General features: G+C 40.4%; 2 protein-coding genes and 2 pseudogenes across 3 annotated transcripts in view; 2 read left to right on the top strand and 2 right to left on the bottom strand.

The window, feature by feature from the left end:
* The window catches only part of NFU1 (NFU1 iron-sulfur cluster scaffold), a 28,028-nt gene extending 23,359 nt beyond the window's left edge, over nucleotides 1-4,669 (top strand). For both annotated transcript variants that reach the window (XM_029937513.1, XM_029937515.1), the window contains 3 exons: nucleotides 1,003-1,063; nucleotides 2,750-2,924; nucleotides 4,490-4,669. In XM_029937513.1, the coding sequence (XP_029793373.1) occupies nucleotides 1,003-1,063; nucleotides 2,750-2,924; nucleotides 4,490-4,534 (281 nt within the window). In that variant the 3' untranslated portion in view covers nucleotides 4,535-4,669. The remainder of the gene's footprint in view (nucleotides 1-1,002; nucleotides 1,064-2,749; nucleotides 2,925-4,489) is intronic.
* A 3,127-nt stretch (nucleotides 4,670-7,796) lies between these two features.
* LOC115290666 lies at nucleotides 7,797-10,232 on the bottom strand (annotated as a pseudogene).
* Nucleotides 10,233-14,180: 3,948 nt separating this feature from the next.
* The window catches only part of GFPT1 (glutamine--fructose-6-phosphate transaminase 1), a 58,188-nt gene continuing 48,811 nt past the window's right edge, over nucleotides 14,181-23,557 (top strand). The window contains exon 1 of the mRNA XM_029937512.1: nucleotides 14,181-14,363. Coding sequence (XP_029793372.1) covers nucleotides 14,357-14,363 — 7 coding nt within the window. The 5' untranslated portion in view covers nucleotides 14,181-14,356. The remainder of the gene's footprint in view (nucleotides 14,364-23,557) is intronic.
* On the bottom strand, nucleotides 17,873-18,216 carry LOC115290385 (annotated as a pseudogene).

Genomic DNA, 23,557 nt, shown 5'->3' with positions numbered 1-23,557 from the left:
GGTGGCTCAGTTGGTTGGGCCTTTTACTTCAGCTCAGGTCTTGATCACACGTTTGTGGGTTCAAGCCCTGCGTCGGGCTCTGTGCTGACAGCTTGGAGCCTGGAGCCTACTTCCGGTTCTGTGTCTCCCTCTCTCTCTGCACCTCCCCGCTCATGCTCTGTCTCTCTCTGTCTCAAAAATAAACATTAAAAAATATTAAAAAATAAATAAACTTTTTAAAAAGATATAAAATTAATATAATTTAATATTGATCATTGTTATTTATATTGTTGTCAAAACTCCAGTGTATGTTATAGTATAATTCAAATTATCTGTATTTTTAGTTTTCCTAAAGGTAAATTTCTCAAAAAAATTATTTTATTTTTTTTCAAGAAAAAAATTTTAAACCCTTAAAAAGGCATTTAGGACGATTAGTATATAACCTTACAAAGTAAAAGAAAAACAAAAATGACCCAAAATGAAAAAAACTGCTTTTTTAATTGAAATTTGTAGAAATTTTAACAATTTCCACAAAGCTTATATCTATGTTTATAGTGTCATTGTTATTTTCTAAACCACTAAATAGAAAAATTAAAAATGTAACTTAACTTATGAAGTAGGTGTGCTTTTATGTCTCAAAGTTTCCATCAGAATCCAGGCAGTCTTTTTTTTCCTGCCATTTTTCAATCCTTGAAGATGATGAAAGTTTACAAATGTATTGACTAACAAAATTCAAACCCTAAATGTCATTAGTAGGTCGAGTTATATCAGTTACTCTCCTTTTTTGCCACGTGTCAAGTTGACCAGTGTTGCTTAATTTTTCTTCAGAGAATCAAATGAATGATCTTTTCATTATCTCTCCAACCATCATTCCCATTTTTCTTCATTTTCTCCATCAAGTTACATGTTATACGCTTTTATTTTTTAATGAGACATTAAGTTAAAAACATCCTGGTTTAATACTGTATTTGTGTGGATATAAAATTCCTACTGTTAATATATTTTATTTGTAATTGTTTCTAGGATCTGAAGAAGATGATGAAGTTGTGGCAATGATTAAGGAATTGTTAGATACCAGAATACGGTGCGTGCTCAGCTTTCTGCCTGAAATCAAATATACTGCAAAGGCAACGCTTGTTATAGTTCACTTTTAGTTGTCTGTGAGGGGAAAAAACTCCCAAACTCTAATAAATAAGTACAAGTAAATGTAACCCACAATCGGTAACAATGGCAGTTGAATTTAAAGCCTGTGCATTATGTCTGTTCACTCAAAATATTAAAATAATTTAGTGAACATAGTGAACATAGTGAAGGACTTTATGATTCACAATCACCATCTAGGTGTGATTTGTTGTAATACTAAATTTCTTTAAATGAAAAAATGAGTTAAACAGTGTTCAGGAAGAGTAAATTTTGATGAACGGAGAACCACAGGCTTCCCCTTTTGCTTGTAGCAGACCAGTGGTCCCAGTGAGGACTCCCAGAAAAGCTGGATAAAATTCAATCAATTTTTTTGTTGTTTGAAAACAATAGAGAGCTGCCAAAGCACACAAGATCCTAGAGAGAAGAGAAGCTCATTAAGGCTTCCCGTGGGACATTTTGCTGATTCTTGGTGTGAGGCTAGAGCCCAAGAATCTGGGCAGAGGGCATCTATGTGGCTGTGTCTACTACCTCTGAATGTGTGTGCATTCTTGACCCAGCAATTCCATGTTCGGGTACATGCCCAGTGATAACATATATGTGTAGCAAAACACATCTGCAAGGATCTTCATAGCTGCACTGTTCTAAAAGCCGAAAACTGATTTTAGCCCAAAAGCCCATCAGCAATAGCAGGTATAAATTCTGACATTTTCACTTAAGGGAGTTCTATGTAATGATGTGGAAGAATCTCATAAAGAGTAAAATAAGCTAAATATAAAAAAGTAAGTACTGAATGTTTTTTAAATGGAGTTTATATTTATAAATTATGAAGTTAAAAAACAGAATTAACCAATGGTAATAGCAATTAGGAAATTGTTAACCTTTGGTTGCAAGGAAGTACAAAGGGGACGTCTGGGGTGCTAAAATTGTGTTTTGGCCTGAGACAAATGTGTGTTCACTCTGAAAATTCATTTAATTGGTCACACATGATTTATACATTTTTCTGTATTAATGTTGTATTTTGATACTTAGTTTACCTGGGACAAAAAAAAGCCAGCATGTGTCATGTCAGTCTGCTTCTGTTCATTCAAAAGAAGTGAATGACGGGGCACCTGGGTGGCTCAGTTGGTCAAGCGTCCGACTTCAGTTCAGGTCATGATCTCACGGTTCGTGGGTTTGAGCCCCGTGTCAGGCTCTGTGCTGACAGCTCAGAGCCTGGAGCCTTCTGATTCTGTCTCCCTCTCTCTCTCTGCCCCCTACTCATGCTCTGTTTCTCTCTGTCTCAATAATAAATAAATATAAAAAAAATTTTTTTTAAGTGAATGACTATATCTTAGGTAATCCCTGTAATTATTAGGAAATTTGAGATCTTAAATGCCTGAAAAGATTATTAATAAGCAAGATTAAAGTATAATAAGTGGAGAATATTGTATGCATGAATTTTGGCATTTTATCCAAAAGTAAAATGAGAGTTACAAATGAGTAACTACAGTTCTTATTCTCTATTGTATGGGTTAGCTCTAACTTTGTGAATTTTACCGGTATAACATCTAAACCCTGAGTTGTTTTAAATTTCTTTGATTGATACTTCAGTTCTTTTACATACATCACAAATACTCTGTGACCACAGGCCAACTGTGCAGGAAGATGGCGGAGACGTTATCTATAAAGGCTTTGAAGATGGCATCGTACAGCTTAAACTCCAAGGTTCTTGTACCAGCTGCCCCAGTTCAATGATTACTCTGAAAAATGGAATTCAGAACATGCTGCAGTTTTATATTCCAGAAGTGGAGGGTGTAGAACAGGTATGCCAATAGTATATGACAGTTGAGATTCAGTGCCTGCCATTTTCTCTTTGAAGGCCTTATCAGTCCTCTGCTGGACTTAAGCTCTTCTTTGGTTCAAAACCTCTTTCAGTGTGTCTGCTTTAGACTTAACGTTTATAGGTAAGTTCCTTGAGAGACTTGTAATCATATCCAGGTCTTTGTGTTCCTCTGCAACACTTAGCCCGGGCCTTATACATGTTGTGTACATTGTTTGTATTAAATAAGTATTTGGAAGTATTTTTTCCAAATTTAGGAATATTCTGCCTAAAATAGGAAGTGATTGGCAAAATTCTTTGAATTGAGTGTTGCTGAGATTGAAATACTAGTTCCTTGGAAGTAAATATTATAAATTTTTACTCTGCCCAAAAGAGAAACTGTAAGAGAATTATTTTTCCATGATAGTGTCAGATCAGAACCAGATTCTTCTAGATGTAAAGAAACAAAACTGGGTTAAGTGTCCACCTTCAGCTCCTCATGACCTCACAGTTCGTGAGTTCGAGCTCCACGTCGGGCTCTCTGCTGTCAGCCAGAGCCCGCTTCAGATCCCGTCGCTCCCACCTTTTCTGCCCCTCCTGTGTGCAAGAGCTCGTCTCTCTCTCTCTCAAATAAGAAGAAAGAAAGAGAAAAACTTATCTTTGTTCCATTATTTTCTCTATGCCTTATATGCCTTTTTAAAGAATTGCATTACTTAACACTTCAGTGGATTGACAAAGGAACATTTTTGTTCACTTGTCCAGGATGGGGTAATGAATTGGTAGTTAGATTACAAACTTGAATTGGTGTTTAATTGGAGTAGGTGTGTTGAAAACCAAAAAAATATTTCTTAGGTTCATATAACTCTTTTCCTTTTCAGAGGAGTTGGTCTTTATTTTATGAGTAATATGTTAACCCATGGAAATATGTTAATCTTTTCATTTTTTTAAATCAGGCATTCATTAGTATTCTTCTAATATTTTAACTTATAGAAATAAATGTCCTCATATTTTTCTGAGGTTTAAAATAAATTTTTATCTGAGTAAGATCAAAATAATTAGTTGCTAGTATGATATTTTATTTCTTTACTTTTTTAGGGATTCATTTTTCTAACATATATTTTTATAATAATAGTTTGGTGTGGCTCCCCAGAATATGTTTAAGTAAATAGAATACTTTTGGGAAAAACAAACAAATAGTCAATTACATTAGTCTTCTGGCCAGGAAATCCCATTTACTTAGTGGCTATCTTCAGTGTCCAGCCCAGACTCTGCTACTGGAAGATGTTTTTGGGGACAAGCAAAAGAGACCAGTACTTAATAAATTTGTTAATATTAAATTTGTTTTTGTGTTGTTGCAATACCAGTTATAAGACAGACCTTGTGCTTTGAGGACTGTTGATAGATTTGTTCTTAATGGATTGACATGTGTTATTATAGAATTATAGAGTAGGGTATTTCAGGTAGGCAAGTAAGAGTAAAAATCAGGAAGATAGCAATTTCTAATCCTTTTCTTAATTTTTAAATTCTCTCTCCCTCTCTCTCTCTCTTTTTTTTTTTTTTTGGTTTTAGGTTATGGATGATGAATCTGATGAAAAAGAAGCAAACTCACCTTGAAATAATTAGAGTTTTCTTTGGGCCCAGCAGTTGGACTTCTTGATAATATATACCAAGCTTTTATTATTAATCTGCTAAGGAACTTGAGGATTAATAAAATATGCCCTTTTTTCAGAGACTGATGTATAAATATTACGTTTGCCTCATATGGGTTATTTATAACCTCCTGAATCATCTTCTGTACACGTGGATTTTATCCAGGGATATTTTAATGTTTGTTCATTTCTCATGGCTACTGCTTTGCATAATGTGTGAAGCGGTTCATTTTCTCCCATTTAATTTATTTACTTTTTTTTATAAAGAGAAGTAAATAAGGAGAATGCTTTAAAAAATATTCTAAAATGGGTTAGCTTTTTGTGCAATGTTTGAAACTATCTTTACTGAATTAAAAAAAAATGGTATTTGGCTGGTAGTCCACAATGTATATAGCACATGACTTCTCACTGAAAGACCAAAACAAACAAACAAACAAACAGAATGTTGAAAACTGATAACCCAGTTCCAGAATGTAGCCAGAATTTACATTGATACAAGACACAGCAGGCTGAATTGAGGAAAAACTGCATTAGTATGTTCAGGCTTTGTTTTATGAAGCACAGTCTCTGGAAAAGAAGATGAAAAACTACTTTGGTCCTTCTTCCACTGGCTTTTCCTGACTCCTGACTGTGCCATGCAAGAAATGTGGACAGTTATCTTTCTACCATAGAGGTAGCCAAAACAGTAAATTACTCTTTTGTCTCTTATTTTTTATAATAATTCAGAGACAATAGTTTACAGACAATATCAGGAAAGGAAAGAGGGAAATAACGGGTATATTTTATTTCTGGAATCTGGTCTCATAAACTATGGATAGGAAGCTAGGGATGGAAACAGGAAGAACTCCAGCATTTGTGAATGCTGGAAATTTAAGGTTTATATTTTTGTCCTTTGGTTCATAGAACCAGATAGTGGGGGTGGAGAATTTGTTCCCTGAGCTAGTATAGATGAATTTAGGTCAGACTCTGGCAATTGGTTTGTAGACTAGACATGTTAACATGCCCTTTAGAAGCTACTGGAAATGGAAACTGCAGAGGAGATCAGATAATGACCAGTCTTAGGTATGGCCATGAAATAAGTGGCGGAGGTGGGGAGTGAGTTAAATTATTGGAGGAGAGGAAATCATGGAACTGAGAGGCCAGGGTATTGATTGGGAAGATTTTCTGCAAAAGGCAGCAGTCACGGGGAACAAGTAGGAAAGGTGGGGGGAGAACATTCTAGGCATACAGAACAGTGTAAACAGAATCTGCCAGCTGTGAAATGTGTTTGGGAACTGCCAGAAGCTTAGTGTGGCCTGAGTGTATGGTGAAAGCGCTTACCTGGAAATGGTGCCTAAGCAGGCAGGGGGCGGAGCAGAGTGCCGCAGGAACTCTTGGTTGCATACCCAGCATATACCCGCTTCTTCCCGAGAGAGGCCCTCCCAATTATCGTTTGGTTGTGGTGTGACCAGGGAAGGCCCCACTTTGCGATAAATTATAAGTAATCTAAACCAGTTATTTTACCTTTATCTTTGCCAGTCTTTGCTAGTTGTGGACACATGGCCAAGGAGCTGGAAGAGAGGGTCTAGTGGCCTGTTTTTAAAAGATTTTCTTCCCCGATTAAGAGAGAGACAGTTAATTTATATAAAGAAAGCTCTTTTCCCACCAATTCCTTCCTTTCCTGTTTGGTATACTGTAGAATGAAGACGATGTCTCTTTGTCAGTCAACTTGAAATCGTGATGAAAAGCCAGTCCGCTAATGGCAACGAGGAAGGAAAAGAGTCCTGGATCCTTGAGTTCATTATCCCCCTCTGAGCTGGCCGGAGTCATGTGAAAAAGGTTTTCTTGTTACTAACAACTGTGTTAGGTGTTCTGTCCCTTTAGGCTGACTGCCTTCTAACCTAGAACCTTGGTAAATCATGGAGGACTTGGTACATAATTTTACTGCTTATTTGTGGCAGTTAGTGCGAAATCTCAATCTTAAAATGAAAACAAATTGGGTTGCCTGGGTGGCTCAGTTGGGTAAGCATCTGACTTTGGCTCAGGTCATGATCTTGTGGTTCGTGAGTTTGAGCCCCGCGTTGGGCTCTGTGCTGACAGCTCAGAGCCCGGAACCTGTTTCTGATTCTGTGTCTCTTTCTCTCTCTGTCCCTCTCCCACTTGTGCTGTCTCTCTCTATATCTTTATCTCTCTCTCTCCCCTCGCTGTCCCTCTCCCTCTCTCTCTCTCTGTCTCTTTCTCAAAATTGAACATTAAAAAATTAACTGATTTTTAAATTAATTGAGCTACTTTTTCAAAGATTAATGTAGAAGGTATGGTTTAATCAGGTAAAAGTTTTTATTTTTGAATGTTTAAGTTATACTTAATATTCTCCTAAATAGTCCCAAGGAAAGGAAGTAATCATTCACCGTTAGTTGTGGTTGGTGAACACAAAAATTAATCCCCCAAAATGTAGAAAATCTTTCAATCATTATTGAAAACACTTTATAAATATGGTACATTCCAATAGATATTTGATACTAAGATCATTGGCTAAGAGTCCGCCAAGCACTTGGAGGATTTTTCACTAATGAAGATTAGGCTGAAGCCCTATGCAGAATGACAAGGAACAAAATATTTAAAAATAGCAAATTTTCATTGGCATTCACTATGTGACAAACACTATTCTAAGCACCTTACATTTATGAAGTCATTTAATCCTATGAGATCGGTAACTATTATTGTCCCCATGAGGCACAGGGAGAAGTACACTTTCCATTGCCGTACAACTTCAGTGGAAAAAGCCAGGAACATGAACCCTGGCACTGTGGCTGAAAAGCCTATATGCATTGCTGCTATACTATTGCCTTAAGGGGATTGGACCCACATCCCCCTCCTGAGCAGTCCTACCTGAGGGAGGAGAGAGCATTCCTTGTCTTCCCAGCTGCTGCTTTTTAGTGGGCCAAGTCTTTTCCATATTTTATTTGCTCCTGACCCTAGTGGGCCAAAGTAGTAGTATGTGTGTGTGTGTCCTCCCCCTGCCCCCAACCTTTTCCCAGCAATATAAGGCTAGCTGCTCTTCAGTCCAGTGGAAATTTACACCTCTTTGGGAAAAACCAGCTTTATACCTACATTTCCGTCGCAGCAGGGTTATCTATGGAATCTCCACAGGGTGCTTGCAGACTCTGCAGAAGTGCCTTTATGTCCCCAGAAAGAAACTAGAAAATAAATTTTTTCTGTCGCCTTACATTTCTAATGCTCTTTCAGCTCTAGGCAGCTCCCTGAATGGGTCTGCTTCCATTCCAGCTCTGATCACTTCCTACAGAACAGAAATAGTACATAGGACGGGTTGATCTCATGGCTTCCCATTTGTGGATAATTTCTTGGCAATAGAACGAGTTTCCTTCTTGAGAGCTGGAAAGCTCTGCCCCAGGTTCTGTCTACCAGGAAATTTGGAAGTACCCCAGAGAGGAATATAGGGGAGTATACTAATTCTAGTTGAAGTCTGCATCTTTTATTCCTAAAAGGTTTATTCCTGAGGTTTCCTAGCGGAACAGTCAAGGCTGTGTTCATCTGATATAGTGGGCATCTTTTGTTTGTGTCTTTGGGGTGTGTCTTCTTCATTTTTTAGGCAACACCTTTCCTTTTCCTTTAAGGAAAAGGAGTCTATGCAGCTCTGGCCGGACTATCTAATCACAGTGTCATACCCTCTGCCACAGGAGTGAGTGGGGTATAGGAGTCTGCATTGGACTGATTAGAGTACTTGCTAGAATATGAAAAGTGAGGATGGAGGAATAGCCTCTCTCCCCCTTGGGCTTTGAGCTGTAAAAATGTGATTCCAGAGCTGTTTGGGGGTCACTTCGATGTGCATAGGGTCAGGGAGAGAATCAAAGAGAGTTCTGACAAGACTGTTTTTGTCTCTGGATATAGGTGTGCCTGAAGCTGTATCCCTGTCCTTTCCAAAGACATTAGCCAATAAATCCCCTCTTCAGCCACTCTGAGGGGATTTCGGTTACTAGTCATTGAGAGCGCTCTATCCTTTACAAATTTAAAGTACATATATTCAGTCTTGAGGAAATCAGTAAGATCAACTTTAAGTCCGTGTATTAGGGCTCTCCAGAAAAACAAAACAAATTGTAAGCATGTATGTATCTCTATCTCTCTCTCTCTTTATTTCAAGGAATTGGCTCATGTAACTATGGAGGCTGGCAACTCTGAAATTTTCAAGGTGCATTGTCAGGCTGGAGACCAGGGAAGAGCCAGTGTTGTAGTTCAAATCCAAAGGCTGTCTGCTGGCTAATTCCTTCTTATTCCGGGGATGTCAGTCATTTGTTCTGTTCAACTGATTGAATGAGGCCCACCTACATTATAAAGAACAATTTGCTTTTCTCAAAGTCTACTGATTTAAAGCTTTCTTTTTTAGTTTAGTTTATTTTGAGAGAGAGCATGAGAATGTGTGCAAGTGGGAGTGGGGGCAGAGAGAGGGAGAGAGAGAATCCAAGCAGGCTCTGCACTGTTGGTATGGAGCCTGATGCAGGGCTAGAACCCTCAAACTGCAAGATCATGACCTGAGCTGAAATCAAGAATCAGTTGCCCAACTGACTGAGCCACCCAGGTGCCCCCAAAGTCCACTGATGTAAATATTAATCTCATCCAAAAGCACCCTCACATAAACATCCAGAATAGTGTTTGGCCAAATATCTGGGCATTGTGGCTCAGCCAAGTTGATGTATAAAATTAACCATTACAGCAGATAAAGTTTGCTTTCATTACCAACTTATTTCTGATTCCTTCTTCCATACTTACCTCCCTCTCTCCTTACTATCATATTCAATTCCACATGCCCTTACGTTGTCCCTTTCTTGCCCAGTGTCATCAACCAAGGTGATCTGTTCACATCTGCCTTCTTGCTGATTTCAGAATCAACTTCACCCTCATCAAAACTCATTTCCTCGGTGACCTTTTCACACCTGATATCCAAATGAAAGTTAATCCTATAGGTAGTGTTACTGTAAAGTGTTACTAGCTGATAATGACATAATGTGTGTCTCCTGGGGAAAGGGGCGGGGCTCTGCATTAAATATAGAAGTACAGATAGTTTGGGCAAGGTGATAGGTAAGGAGTCGAGGGAATCCTGGACAAGGGAGCTTTTTTGTACCCTTAAGACACTGTTTTGTGACTGTCTAGTTCTCTATAGTCATGCCCTATTTAACATCTGGTTTCTTTTTTATCTGCTTTTTTTTTTGTAGTATTATGGTTTTATTAACACAAATACGACATGCACATAAGCTGTCTATCTGTTTCTTTTCTTCATTGCACAGCCTGGCATGGGGATTGGTGATCCTGATGGCCAGTTGGGCTGCTCTTTCCACAAAGGCTTTGCGGTTCTTGGAGGAGACGTTGTGAGCAATCCTTGCGCAGTGAGATTTGTTGCACCTCAGCAGCACTTCAGTTTCCTTGACGTTGTGGACCAGGAACTTCCAAAAGCCACGGGGCAGCATGTGCTCTGTTTTCTTGTTGCTCCCATAACCAATGTTGGGCATCAAGGTCTCTCCCCTGAATCTTCTGCTCACGCTATTGTCAATGCCTCTGGGTTTGTGTCAGTCGTGCCTAATTTTGATATATTAGTCTGACTGGCACAAAATGAACTTCTTGGTCCTCTTTTTAATGATCTTAGGCTTCACCAGAGGTCTGAGGGCGGTCATGATGCGGGGGAGGAGATGGCTGCCCCCTCCGCAGGAAGCACCAAGGAAAAGAAGAGCTGGTTTCCTTTTTAATGCTTCCTTTCAAAAAGGAGCAAATGCAAAGATGGAGGAGGATCATAGGCCTTTTTTAGGAAACTAGTTTGGTAGACCTAGGCCCTAAGACACTTGACCAGAGGGGTGGGAAAAGGTGCTGATCAAACTGGCAGGAATGAAGTCCTGAGTGCTGTGTGTGCGCGCAGGAGTCTGGACTTAACCCTGCAGGGGGAGGATACCTACCAAACTTGAAGCATGAAGAAACACAATCAGATGTGTGCTTTTGAAAGGTCACTTTGGTGTGAAGGTATGTAGGATGAATTGGAATGGTGGTGGAACCAAAGGGATTCACTTAAGGTGTCTTTCTAAGGCTCTGACTGCTGTCTTTCGTTCTTGTGTCCATTTCTTCCATCTCATCGCCATTAGTGATTTCATCTGTTTATTTTTCCTTAGATACCATCATCTCCTCTGTCCACTGGGTACATTTCTCCACTAAAAATCAGGAGATTTGTGTCCCTGCTTCCCATATTCTTGTTATGCACAGGCCTTTCTTTTTAAATTGAGATATAACAGACATATTAGTTTAGGTATACAACAGAATGATTTCATATATGTATATATTGCAAAGCATCACCACACTAAGCCTTGTGAACACCCATTACCAAACACAGTTTTATTTTTTTCTGTGATGCAAGATTAAAAAAAATTTTTTTAATGTATGTTTATTTTTGAGGGGTGGGGTGACAGAGCATGAATGGAGGAGGGACAGAGAGAGAGGGAGACACAGAATCTGAAGCAGCTCCAGGCTCTGAGCTGTGAGCACCGAGCCCAATGCAGGGCTTGAACTGCAAATCTCAAGATCATGACCTGAGACGTCAGACACTTAACTGAATGAGCCACCCACGTGCCCCCCTGCAATGCAAACATTTAAGATCTACTGTCTTAGCAAGTTTCAAATATACAATTCACTATAGTTCAGTATAGTTATCATCCTGTACATTTCATCCTCAGCACTTATAACTGGAAGTTTGTATCTAGGACTTTTTAATTTTAATACTTTTAATTACTGTTTATTATTGGAATTCAGATAAGGGCTAACAGTTCACAAACAAGGGAACATTAAAAAATCTTATAAGGCTGTTTTATATTATTATTTTAAAAAATTTTAACGTTTACTTATTTTTAAGAGACAAACAGAACATGACCAAGGGAGGAACAGAGAGAAAGGGAGACAGTCTAAAGCAGGCTGCAGGTTCTGAGCTGTTAGCACAGAGCCTGACATGGGGCTTGAACCCATGAACTGTGAGATTGTGATCTCAGCCAAAGTTAGATGCTTAACCGACTGAGACACCCAGGCACTCCTTATAAGACTATTTTTATTATGGTTCTCCATTTCTTTAGAAATGGCAGCTGGAAGCCATGATGGCCTTTTCCCCATCAGGCTGTAGAGCATGGAGGAGACCAGAGCCATCAGGTTTAACAGGATGTGAACAGGAAATGAACTTACATAAAGGGATGACACATGACATTTCCTTGTCATCATTCCTTTTTTATTTTTAAGTACAGTTCAGAATTTTTGATGAGAGAAAATCCACATCTTCAGATGTTTGAATTAGACCCAGATGTTCTCTTTCCTTCTCAGATCATTTATTTTCTTTTCCAGCCCCTAATCCCAAAGGTGCAGCTAAGGCAAAGCTCTATAGAGATGGGGGGGTCAGACAAACAGAGTTCTTTCACATTAGTGTCTTGAATGGAGCATAGTTATAAAGGGCTCTTTGTTGCATTGGGTTAGGAAAATATTGGCTTTCAAATTTTCTCTCCACCTCCTTGCCACACAGCCTGATGGGCAGAAGGCCATCAAGACTTCCAGTCGCCATTTCTAAAGAAATGAAGAACCCAACGGTATTATTAACTAGAGTCACCAAGGAGTAAAAGTATGATTCCAGTGTTTGAACAAGACCTTTGTGCATTGCTACCAAACCTGATGATGCCACAAAGAAAGTGCCAGCAGTACCACCATAGTTGTCATGCTCAAACTAAGATACTATTGAACGCCTTGCTTTTCTTTTGTTTGTTACCTTGACTCCTTGGTAGTATCACTGTGGTATTACTAGAAACTCTTGGATGAGGGTTCTGAGGCTAAGATGTACATCTCTAGTGTTTTGCCTCTTGAATTAAGAAATGTGTTGTCTATTAACAAACAGTTCACTGTGTGTTTGGACTTTGGGGTCATTTAAGGGTTCGAAATGTTAAAGGGTTCTTAGGCGATTAATACTTTGATTAGTTAAATGTTTTATTTTCCAGCTTCTCTTTGAGGCAAGTCATAAAAAGGCATATTTTTTTCCCTCTAAGAGAATCTGAAAAGCCCTTGGTTCACTTGATCATATAACCAGACATAAGAAGTCAATTAGGATTTTTTTCACTCATTCAAAAACATTTTTTTTTCTCCCAACGTGGGACTCAAACCCACAGCCCAAGATCAAGAGTCTGGTGCTCCACAGACTGAGCCAGCCAGGCGCCCCAAAAACAGTTTTGATCTATTATTTTGTGCTAGGGTTTATACTAGGTGTTGGGTATGCAAAGGCTTTATCTAGCCTCAGGAAACTTAGCCCAGTAGGGAAATACACAAATGTCAGAAGTATATTGGTTTTAAGGTAGCAGTTCAGAGAATGCGAGAACTCTGTCTGAAGAGACAAGATAGGTTTTTCCCAAGTAGTAGCGTTGAAGTATAGATGGGGTAGGGATTCCACAAAGCAAAACCAATGTGTACAAAATATTTGAGAATGTTGGCCCAGTTGGGAAACCCTGCAGTATTGTTGGAATGTAAAGGGCTGGGGGGTGGGGTAGGAAGACAGCAAATGTGAGGTAAGGCCAGCTATATGGGGTCAGAAGTCCATGCCATGTTCTGTATGCCAATCAAGTTTTTATTTGATTCTAATCTGGAGCCATTAATAGTTATGATAACCATCTACATTTCACTAAAGATACCATTTAAATCTTCCTAGAGCAAATGCTTCAGTAATAAATTCTCAAAAACATCATCTCTCTCTGGTTAACCCTGTCTTGTCAGGAACGGTGCATTAATTCATAGAATTAATCATCAGTGAGTCAAACATTAGGCTCTCAAATCTAGGCATTTCCTAGTCTTCTCAGCTGGGCCATCAGAAGTCTGGGCCAGCAGAGTTTCATAAGCCCAGGAGCACTGTGTTGTATCGTTTAGTCTTATGTTTCCCCACCCTATCCCCTCTGCAAATAAAACATGGTTAGGGAGGCAATGGATACGTGTGCGGATGGCGAGCGGAGGGCGTTGAGAGAGGCCAAGTATACATAGAACTTAAGTAACTGAATTGCCTGTCACCATTAAGACTGGCCGAACCTGAATGGCTCTTTGCATCAAGAATTTGCTACCTTTCTCCCTACTTCGCTCAATTTTCTTTTCAGCTTTATGTCCCTTATCTATCCTGACTTGTTTATTTGCCCCTCAGGATTCCCTTTTACAGGCCTCCCGCTTTCTTCCTCCTTTTTCCGCCGTTAGTGGGGTGCCGGAACCTGGGGCCTTGGACTGCATCTGGCGCGCGCTCCAAGGCTATTTGCTTTGCTAACAATTCCATCCTGTTTCCTTAACGCCCGTCTTTCCCTGCCAGCCACCGAGTTTCTGCCTCCGCCACAGCGTGGTGCCTCCAGCTGCACGCCCGGTGGCCGGGCGGCTCTAGGAACTCCAAGCGGATGCAGCCGCTGGCGGGTGCCACGTCTTCGCCGCCAGCAGGCCAACGCCTGCGTGGGCTCGGGGGCGGGGCGGGGCGGCGCGGGGAGGCGGGAGCTGCGCGTGAGCCGCGCGGACGCGGCCCAATGGGATTCGCGAGAGGCGGCGGCGGCGGCGCGGTGCGCGCCGAGGGGCGGGGCCCGTCGGCAGTTGCTCGCGAGCCCGGGAGGCCGAGAAGGCTGTCGTTGCCTCGGCCGTCGCATCCCCGAGGGAGTCGTCTCGGTGTGTCCCCAGCCCCCCAGCTTCCCGATCGCCCCAGAGGCTCGTGTGTGCGCTCCCGACCTCACCAGCTGACCGCCACTCGCCCGCGGACCGTGCCTTCTGCATCATGTGCGGTAAGGGGGCTGCGGGCGGGGGGCGTGTTGCGGGGCGGTGCGGGCGCTGCCGAGGCCGGAGGCGCTGGCGGGAGCCGGAGTGGGGAGGGTGTGAAGTCTGGGTGCTGGGTGCGGAGGCCGGCCTGTACAAGCGGGGGTGAGGATGGTGGACCTAGTAGGGTACCTGAGAGGAGGACGGGCCCTAGAGGGGATCTGGGGGGCCAAAGAGGGCGGTTTTGCGCGGAGAAGGGAACCAAAAGGTAGGTTAATGTCTTGGAAAAGGAGAGAGGGCAAAGGGAACTGAAGTGTGGAGGGGGTTGCCTTCAAAAGAATCCATCAGGTGAGTGAGGCAACCTGTGGAACATGAGGTGATGTCTTTTGAACTTATCTTGCATTCTTCTGGGGTTTATCTTTTAAAAAATATTTATTCTTAGTTGCTTTCTTTCAGGCAGGCCCAACAGAAGACAGAACTATATATAGCTAGAGATACAACAATGGCATTATACATGATCTTACTTCCTGCCACCCTGTCTCAACAGAAACCATTGCTAATTAATAACTTGGTGAATGGGCTTAGACCCAATCCTCTAGTGGAAGAGACCTGAAAGTGACCATAACATGCTTTATCATGTGCATTTGCACCCATTTAAAACACTCACCTACGAACAGTGTTGGTTCACATTTAATAAATTTTTTATCAAGCGCAGTTAAAACATAGGTCCTTTTATGCCATGTTTTGAGACTTAGTAGTTTTATTACCTAAAACTGGTAATAAAGAGGACTGTCAGAATTGTATCTGAAATGATTGATAAGCAGTAAAATAGCTATTAACTTGGCCATTGTTAGTAAAAATAATTGTATTCTTACCTCTTTTATTGAAATATACAACTAACCTTACCGCTGGAAGAGGAAGCTTTTTAAGAAGGAAAGTAGGATTGTAATAGAATTGAAACTATCTGGGAAACTTATTCTTTATAGCCTTTAGCAAGAATACCCTGGCAGGAGGTGGTTTGCACTCGTAGTTTATATTTTTCGTGTATAACACTATACTAATTTCAGCTTCTGAAAATAAAGGAATGGGTTTACATTTAAAGTAGATTTCAAAAAACTCAAACGTCCATAAGTAGCTTCTGAAATTATTAGATTGAAGCTGACTTTACAATCATGTATACTTTTGCTGTGTGATTAGTAGGGTGGTTTTGAAAAACACATTATTTACAGTTATGAAGAAGTGAATTTGCGAAACTGGTTACTCCCCAAGATGACTTTTCCTGAATGATGAGGTGTGAGCCTTGTTAAGTAGCAGGCTTTCTGGTTGTAAGTCATCTTGTTCCAGGAAAAAAAGGAGTCAGAGTACCATAAAAGAAAAAGTCAGATTTGCCTTAGAAAGGTTCAGAAAAGGGTGAGGCTTTCAGGGTGGAGACTAGATAAGTTAAGAGTTTTCATGCAGCCAACAACCCCATTCCATAGGGTTTTATTGCTGAGGAAAACAGATGGGTTGTAAAGAAATAGTATTTGAAGACTTTCTAAGGTCCTGCTCGGAACCCAGAACAGAGTTTTGCTGGATTCCAGGAATAGGGTGCAGAATTTATTTCCTTTTTAATGTAAATTCTGAAGCTGAACTGTTAAGATAAGACATTGTCTTTTTCTTCTGGCATCTAGGAATAAAATTTCTAGGCAGAGGAAGTTAAGCGGGAATGAGATTAAGTGGGAAAATTTAGAAGTTTCTTTTTTCCATTTTACTTAAAAATTTTTTTAATGTTTTTATTTTATTTATTTATTTTATTTTTTTGAGAGAGAGAAAGACAGCATGAGCAGGGGAGGGTTAGAGAGAGAAGGAGACAGAATCCGAAGACAGGCTCCAGGCTCTGAGCTAGCTGTCAGCACAGAGGCTGATGCGGGGCTGGAACCCACGAATGTGAAATCTGACCTGAGCCGAAGCCGGATGCTTAACCGACTGAGCCACCCAGGCGTCCCTCCATTTTACTTTAATTCCAGTACAGTTAACAGACAGTGTTATATTAGTTTCAGGTGTACAGTACAGTGATTCAACAATTCCATACATCACCCAGTGCTCCTCACAGACAAGTGCCCTCCTAAATCTCCATCCCTTATTTCACCCATCACTCCAATCATAGTTTTACCTTCTGATTACCTGCTACCTAGTCCCAAGTTTTTCTAAAAGATTATTTTGTTTCAACACTGTAAAATGTTGAAGCAGAAGAATGAAGATTCTCTGATAAGCTTTTTCCAATCAGATGTACTGATAAGACTGTCATAATATTGACCAGCTTGTGTTGGGATGTTAATAGTGTTAATCAGGGGAAAAAAGATTCCATGGTCAAGTAAATTAGGTAAGCAGTAGATTAAACAGTGTTGAACTGCCTGCTTTTATTGCAGAGTTTCTTGGATCCTTTAGTGGGCTGATAAATGTTGTGAATCTCCCAGAGAAGAGTAGTGTGCCTCTTTTACAAATTTATTTTATCTTCTTATTCTTGGTTCTTTGGAATACATTTTGTCCTTTGTTTGTACTACCTTTTGTTTTGGTGAGAGATGGCAAGTCATTTAAGCTACCCCCAACTTTTCAGATTTTGCTGTTAATTTTTTAATAAATGTAGGGTAATAACCATTATTTTCTTTTTTAAAAAAAGATTTTTAGTACATTTAAAAAATATTTATTTGTTTATTTTGAGAACAAGAGTGAAGGGCAGGAGCAGAGAGAGAGAATCCCAAGCAGGCTCCGTGCTGTCAATGCAGAGCCCAATGTGGGGCTCAGTTACACATATCATGAGATAATGACCCAAGCTGAAGTCAGGAGTCTGACGCTTAACCAACTCAGCCACCCAGGTGCCCCTAATTTTTTTTTTTTACTGCTAAAAACTGCATTTCTTTTTCTTTTTTATGTTTGTTTGTTTGTTTGTTTATTTTTTGAGAGAGAGAGACAGCGTGAACAGGGGAGGGTCAGAGAGAGAGGAAGACACAGAATCTGAAGCAGGCTCCAGGCTCTGAGCTAGCTGTCTGCACAGAGCCCGACACGGGGCTCAAACCCACGAACCGCGAGATCATGACCTGAGCCGAAGCTGGATGCTTAACCGACTGAGCCACCCAGGCACCCCTATTTTTTATTTTTTAAAAATATTCATTTTTGAGAGACAGAGCTCAAGCAGAGGAGTATCAGAGAGAGAGAGGGAGACACAGAATTGGAAGCAGCCTCCAGGCTCTCAGCTGTCAGGACAGAGCTGGATACAGGGCTTGAATCCATGACCTGAGCTGTAGTCAGATGGGTAACCAACTGAGCCACCCAGGCACCCCGTAATGTTTATTTATTTTTGAGGGAGTGAGAGAGACAGAGTGTGAGCAGGGGAGGAACAGAGAGAGGTAGAGACACAGAATCCAAAGCAGGCTCCAGGCTCTGAGCTGTCCTCACAGAGCCCAACGCAGGGTTCGAACTCACGACCGTGACCTGAGCTGAAGACAGAAGCTCAAGTGATTGAGCCACGCAGGCGCCCCTCAAAACTGCATTTCTTAATTTAGTTTTCTGACTCTGTTTGTTCCTTCAACACTGTCACAACAGTATTCTGTTTCTCAGTAAGGAAAGCATGCTTGATCCAGTCACTGACACAGCACACACACGGAATCACCACAGTTTCTGCCGACATGTCTTTCATTTTAGACAACCCCTAAGAACGATAGGTCTCACGGCACAAACTCCTCAAAGTTGGCCTGGGCATATACCACATGTGGATTTTGGGGCTTTTCCAACCTCCTTGGTATAAAGGTAAACAGTTATATTACTGGGGGTTTGGAGTAGCCTAGTATTGTTAGAGGCTGTGCTATAGGATAGCCTATGATGGTGTGTCAAAGGCAGAACCATTCTGAATGCCTCTAGACGTTGTCCCTGGAAGAGCGGGTACACCCCTCTGATCCAGGGGTGTATATAAATAGACTTTTGGTAAATGAGATCCTATTTAGATGCAGTGAGGGAGTTTATAATTTAAAAGTATCCTTGGGGCACCTGGTTGGCTGAGTCGGTAGAGCATTTAACTTTTGATCTCAGGGTTGTGAGTTTGAGCCCAACATTGGGTAGGTTACCTAAAAAAATACCTTAAAAAGAAGTAAAATGTCCTGAAATGACTCCTTAAAAAGATTTTTATTTGGGGTGCCTGTGTGGCTCAGTTGGTTAAGCGTCCAGCTCTTTGTATCAGTTCAGGTCGTGGTCTCACAGTTCATGAGATTGAGCCCTGAGTTGGGCTCTATACTGACGGTGAGGAACCTCCTTGGGATTTTCTTTCCCTCTCTCTCTGCCCCTTCTCTGCATGTGTGCGCGCTCTCGCTCGCTCGCGCGCTCTCTCTCTCTCTCTCTCTCTCTCTCCATAAGCATTAAAAAAGTTTTGTATTTATACTAATAGCTTTGGAACTAATTGAGGGATGCTGAGACTGGCTGCTAAGATAAATCATAAAACCAGTACTATTAATATATCCTTAGAAATTATCCTGGATATAAAGTAATTGTGAAAAAAAATGATTAATTGCTTAATAAGCATTTCCTCAGTTGTGTTCTCTGGAAGGGAGAAGTTAATAGGTGCTGATTATGAGCAATAGAAGGTGGGAAAGAGTTTTATAACACAAGTGTGGGAATTTCTGCTTTTGGAGTGTCACAATTAGCAAGATTAAAGTTTCTAGAAAGTTCTACAAAACTGTGGACTTCAACCCAGTATTTCTTAAACTTTTAATTATGGAGTATTTCTTTCACTTTGTCCCTATTTAGCATCCTGCAAAATGGTGTTCTCTCTCTGTGGTTTGGGAATTTTTGACTGTCTATTTCAAGTACCTAGAAAGCATTGGAAGATATTTGAAGTGATGGCTTTATACTTGGTGCTTTGCCCTTCAGAAAGATGATTAAAATAAGGAAATTGCCTTCAAGGAATTGCTGTTGAATGGAAGAAACAGTGAATACACAGGTGCAGTACAAGGACTGCAGTAGCTGTGGGTGATGCTAGGGATCTTTTGTTCATCGTTCATTGCCACGTTATAGATGACAAGTGGAATGAATAGAAATTCAGAGACTAGTTAGGCCAAGAATGTTCTAGGTGATGGGGCAGTACTCTTTTTAAAAAAAAAATTTTTAAGTAATCTCCATACCCATTGTGGGGCTCAAATTTACAACCCCAAAATCAAGAGTCACATGCCCTACCTAGTGAAGTCAGCCAGGCGCCACAGGAGCAGGATACTCCTGTGTTGAGGAATAGTGCCAGCTGGTAGACTGTGAGAGATATCATTGATGGCATTTACCCAACCATGAATAGAGTCAGAAATAGGTTGAGAACTGTTGCCATGGGGTTTGAAAGAAGAAATAAAATTCTAGGAAAAAGGGCCAAAAACCATATTTAGAGGCAGGAGAGTTCCAAAGTAGTGTATTGACTTGAACAGAGTCTCTAAAACCAGATAAATGCCACTCATGTTTAATATTACAGAGAGAAATTAATTGCATTTGGCTCTAAAGAAATTATTAGAAAAGTTGCATGTATGAAGACAGAGGGGCCTGAGTTTGTGTTGAGGAGGAGGGAGTACTGGGGAACTGAGGTCCCCCGATGGAGTTGAAGGGTTGAGTTCTAGAGAGTTGACCTATAAACTGTGAAGTTATTACAGGGTGTTCACTGCTTGATTCATACTTTAAGCATTGTCTATAAAATTAAAATTGTACAAAAGTTGTTCTACACCATTGGTTAATAAAAATTCAACCTTCGATTCTGTAGGGTCCTCAAAAGTATTTTGATGTTAATAAAACGTTCTGTATTTAGAAAGTTGAGGAATCACTTATCAGGAGTTACATGTAGGAGAGACTGGCTTTCAGGGAATAGTATGTGAAATATGCTTCTTTATTTTGAGCTTATACAGAAGGATAAGGCACCTAGGAGTTGGTTTGCCCTGAGTGGGGGACTTGTGCCTGGGAAAGCGAAGATGTTCCAGTGGTGTCTGATGAGCTCTTGCTAGTCCTTGAAAATCCAGGCGAGGGTGTGGATCTCTTGCCAGGCTGTACCCATATCCATTGCAGGTCTCTAAGGTGAACAGCCTCTGGAACAATGTAGGAAGGATAAGAGGGTATATACTGTGAAGATGAAGTTGAAAGCTTCAATTCTGTAGGTGAGAATCTACTAAAGCTTGAAGAAGAAACCAGGAAGAGAGAACTTGGGGTATGAGAGGAGTCTAGATTCTAATTTTAGGATAGTATCTGGAGAAGTTTGAAAGTTGGACCAGCAGTGAATTAACAGGGTTGGCCAGCAGTTGGGAGGGCCCTACAGAAGTGGGCCTGAAATGGATGGGCCTGAAGTGGATGGACTCTTGCTGTAGGGCTGCTTTGGGGCTCTGGAGTAAGAGCACAGTGGGCCCAGAGGGGCTAGTTGTTAGAATGATGAAAAACTGTGGTCTGATGGGATTGGTTAGACAGAAGCAGGAGAGATGGAATGTTTGACAGTTTGATAGCAGGAGATGCATGCTTTTTCCAGGAAAGATGATGCCATAGGTAGGCTGTGAGGCAGTGTGTAATTAGAGACATCAGGGTTTGAACAGTGCTTTGAGTTCCAGAGTGTTCATTGTGTAAGAGAGAAGTGTTACGGAACTCCTTCAAGTGGCAGCATGTATTTTCAACAAAGTAGGGGACATTTGAACCAGCATCTTGTAAATAGGGAAAAGATTTTGAACACTTAAAAAAACACTACTAATTGAAATTCCTCATTTTGTCACTGTATCTATGTTATAATTTTTTCCTTGGTGTTTTCAGGATTGTAGAGCACATTGTCTCAAATATTTCCTCTTTTCAAGGAATCTTTCCTGTAGAATGTGCCTCAGTAATTATAGTGTTAAACATGTTTTATGACCAGAGTCAAGTTGATGTGTAGAAGTTTAATTGCGGCATTGTTTGTATCTATGAAGAATCAGAAAAACCTCAATCAGGAGGGAAATGATTAGGTAAAATAAATCTATTATGCAGTAGTATGCAGCCATTAAATAGAATAGGGTAGATGTGTATACGCTGACATAAAAAGATAGCCAACATCCTAAGCAGAAGAAACAATATATAGAGAGACGTCACACTTATGTGGTAAAGAACTACCCTGTAAAGCCATGGACATCTAGTTTTATATATGTATAGCTAAGGACTGTACATAGACACAGGTTTATAGTTGAAGAATTCAGACAGTTTGTATGGGATTAACAGTGATTATTGTATGGAGATACACAATTTATTCTGTAGCATTTGTGTATTTTGGATCTTTAATGATGATTATGAATGGGTTATAACTTGCAGAATGAAAGTTAAGCGGCATTGCAGATGGATTTTGACTCAAAGTATAAAATTTAGAGAATGAATTTGAACACTCCTCACTGATAAATTATACTGTCTGAGATCTCAAAATACTGAAGATGTCAAGGGAAAAATATGTAAAAGTATTCTCATTTATTAGGAGATAAATTCAGCCAGGCATAGGAACTTTAATAATTTAATTAGTCAGTTAAGTTGCATTCAGTTTTCATTGCAGTAAGGTTTAATCACCTTTTAACCAAGTGTGTCTATGACCCTGGTCACATCTGAGTATTTTGTTAAGCAGAAGCAGAGTGCTCATTAGTGCTTTTATGTCATTGACTTTAATTTGCAATTTTCCAAGAATGATGCCGGTAGGTGCAAGTATCCACTTCATTTAGGGTGAGATTTATTCCAAGAATATTCCATTAATAAATGAGAAGACTTACACTCTGAAAGCACATGGTGATATAGGAGAGGAAAATCTGTGCTCCATAAAACTACTGTGTGTGGTATTGGAGCAATTACTGAAGAGCAGCAGAGAGTTGATTTTTAGGCGTTTAGTAGTTAACCTAAAGCAGAGCTATTTATGGGAGGTTTGAGAAGACAAATCAAAGACCTGAAATGGGGCTCATTCTAGTGATTTCTATGCTAATAAGCACCATTTTGAGTTTTGAATGCCTCCCTTGCCACCATGCCCTGTATGCCTGATTGGCTGGTTATTTGCCATTATATTTTCCCAGCTACCCCATGAGTACACGTAAGCCACTAGTGCCAGCAGGTGCACTGTCTTGGGCCAGCAGTCCTGGCGAGGGGCTGGCCTGTAAAATTGATAGGTTCAGCCTCTTTATCTCTCATTTCTCTAAGCAGGGATGACTAAGGTTAATCCCCTCCCCTCTGTTTTTCCTTTTTCCAGCTCTGTTACTTTGATCTTAGAAAACTTCTCTACATATGTTATTCTTTTCTTCCTTTCAATTCCTGTATGTATGGAGAAATATTGCTCTGACTTCTTCCTCTATTCCTCCTCTTCTTTTCTTTGTTCCAAAAGTGAACCCAAGAAGGACAGTGATAATTATTGATAATAGTAGTACTTCCTCTGAAGGAAAAGGCAGGCTTTGAATTGGAACACAATATATGGTATTTTATTGAATTTTAAGGTGCCACTGATTGGGAAGTGCTCCATTATTATATAGATTACAAAGAGAGAGAGAGAGTATGAATATCTTAAAATCAATGCTGTCAATATCTAAAGCCCTCAAAAGTATTCTGAAGATGCTTTCAGAATATGATAGGCTAGATGATCCGATTGTCTTTACTAGTGACAGTCTTAACATTGCTAATAAGGGACCTGTGGACAGTATAAAATACATATGTGCACTGTGAGTAATTCTTGCCCCCAAATTTTAACCTAACTCAATCAAGTCTTTCAATCTATCTTCCAATCTACAGGAAATACAAGGAATAGAGAAATTGGTTAGACCATTCCTAGTTTAAGCAATTAGACACAGCCAGAAGGTGAGACATTCAACAAGAAAATTGGTCTCAGTTTTCTAGTAAATTGGTGTCTTGAAAACAGGGCAGTAGGGGAAACCATTCTGAATTCAAAGAGACTTGAGACAGAAAAATCAAATGTAAGGTGTGATTGGCACTCCTCATGCTGCTGTTTTTAAAATGTGGACTTCTGGGGCACCTGGGTGGCTCAGTGAGTTGAGTATTGAACTGCAGCTCAGTACGTGATCCCACAGTTTGAGAGTTCCAGCCCTGCATTGGGCTCAGAGCCTGGAACCTGCTTCGGATTTTATGTCTTCCACTCTCTCTGCCCCTCCCCTGCTCATGTTCTGTCTCAAAAAAGAATAAATGAGGGCCCCTGGGTGGCCAGTTGGATAAGTGGTCGACTCTTGGTTTTGGCTTA

This window comes from Suricata suricatta, chromosome 4 (assembly GCF_006229205.1).
Source record: "Suricata suricatta isolate VVHF042 chromosome 4, meerkat_22Aug2017_6uvM2_HiC, whole genome shotgun sequence".
NCBI classification, from domain to species: Eukaryota; Metazoa; Chordata; class Mammalia; order Carnivora; family Herpestidae; genus Suricata; species Suricata suricatta.
The sequence above is the reverse complement of the archived record's forward strand: the minus strand, read 5'-3'. Positions and strand labels throughout refer to the sequence as shown.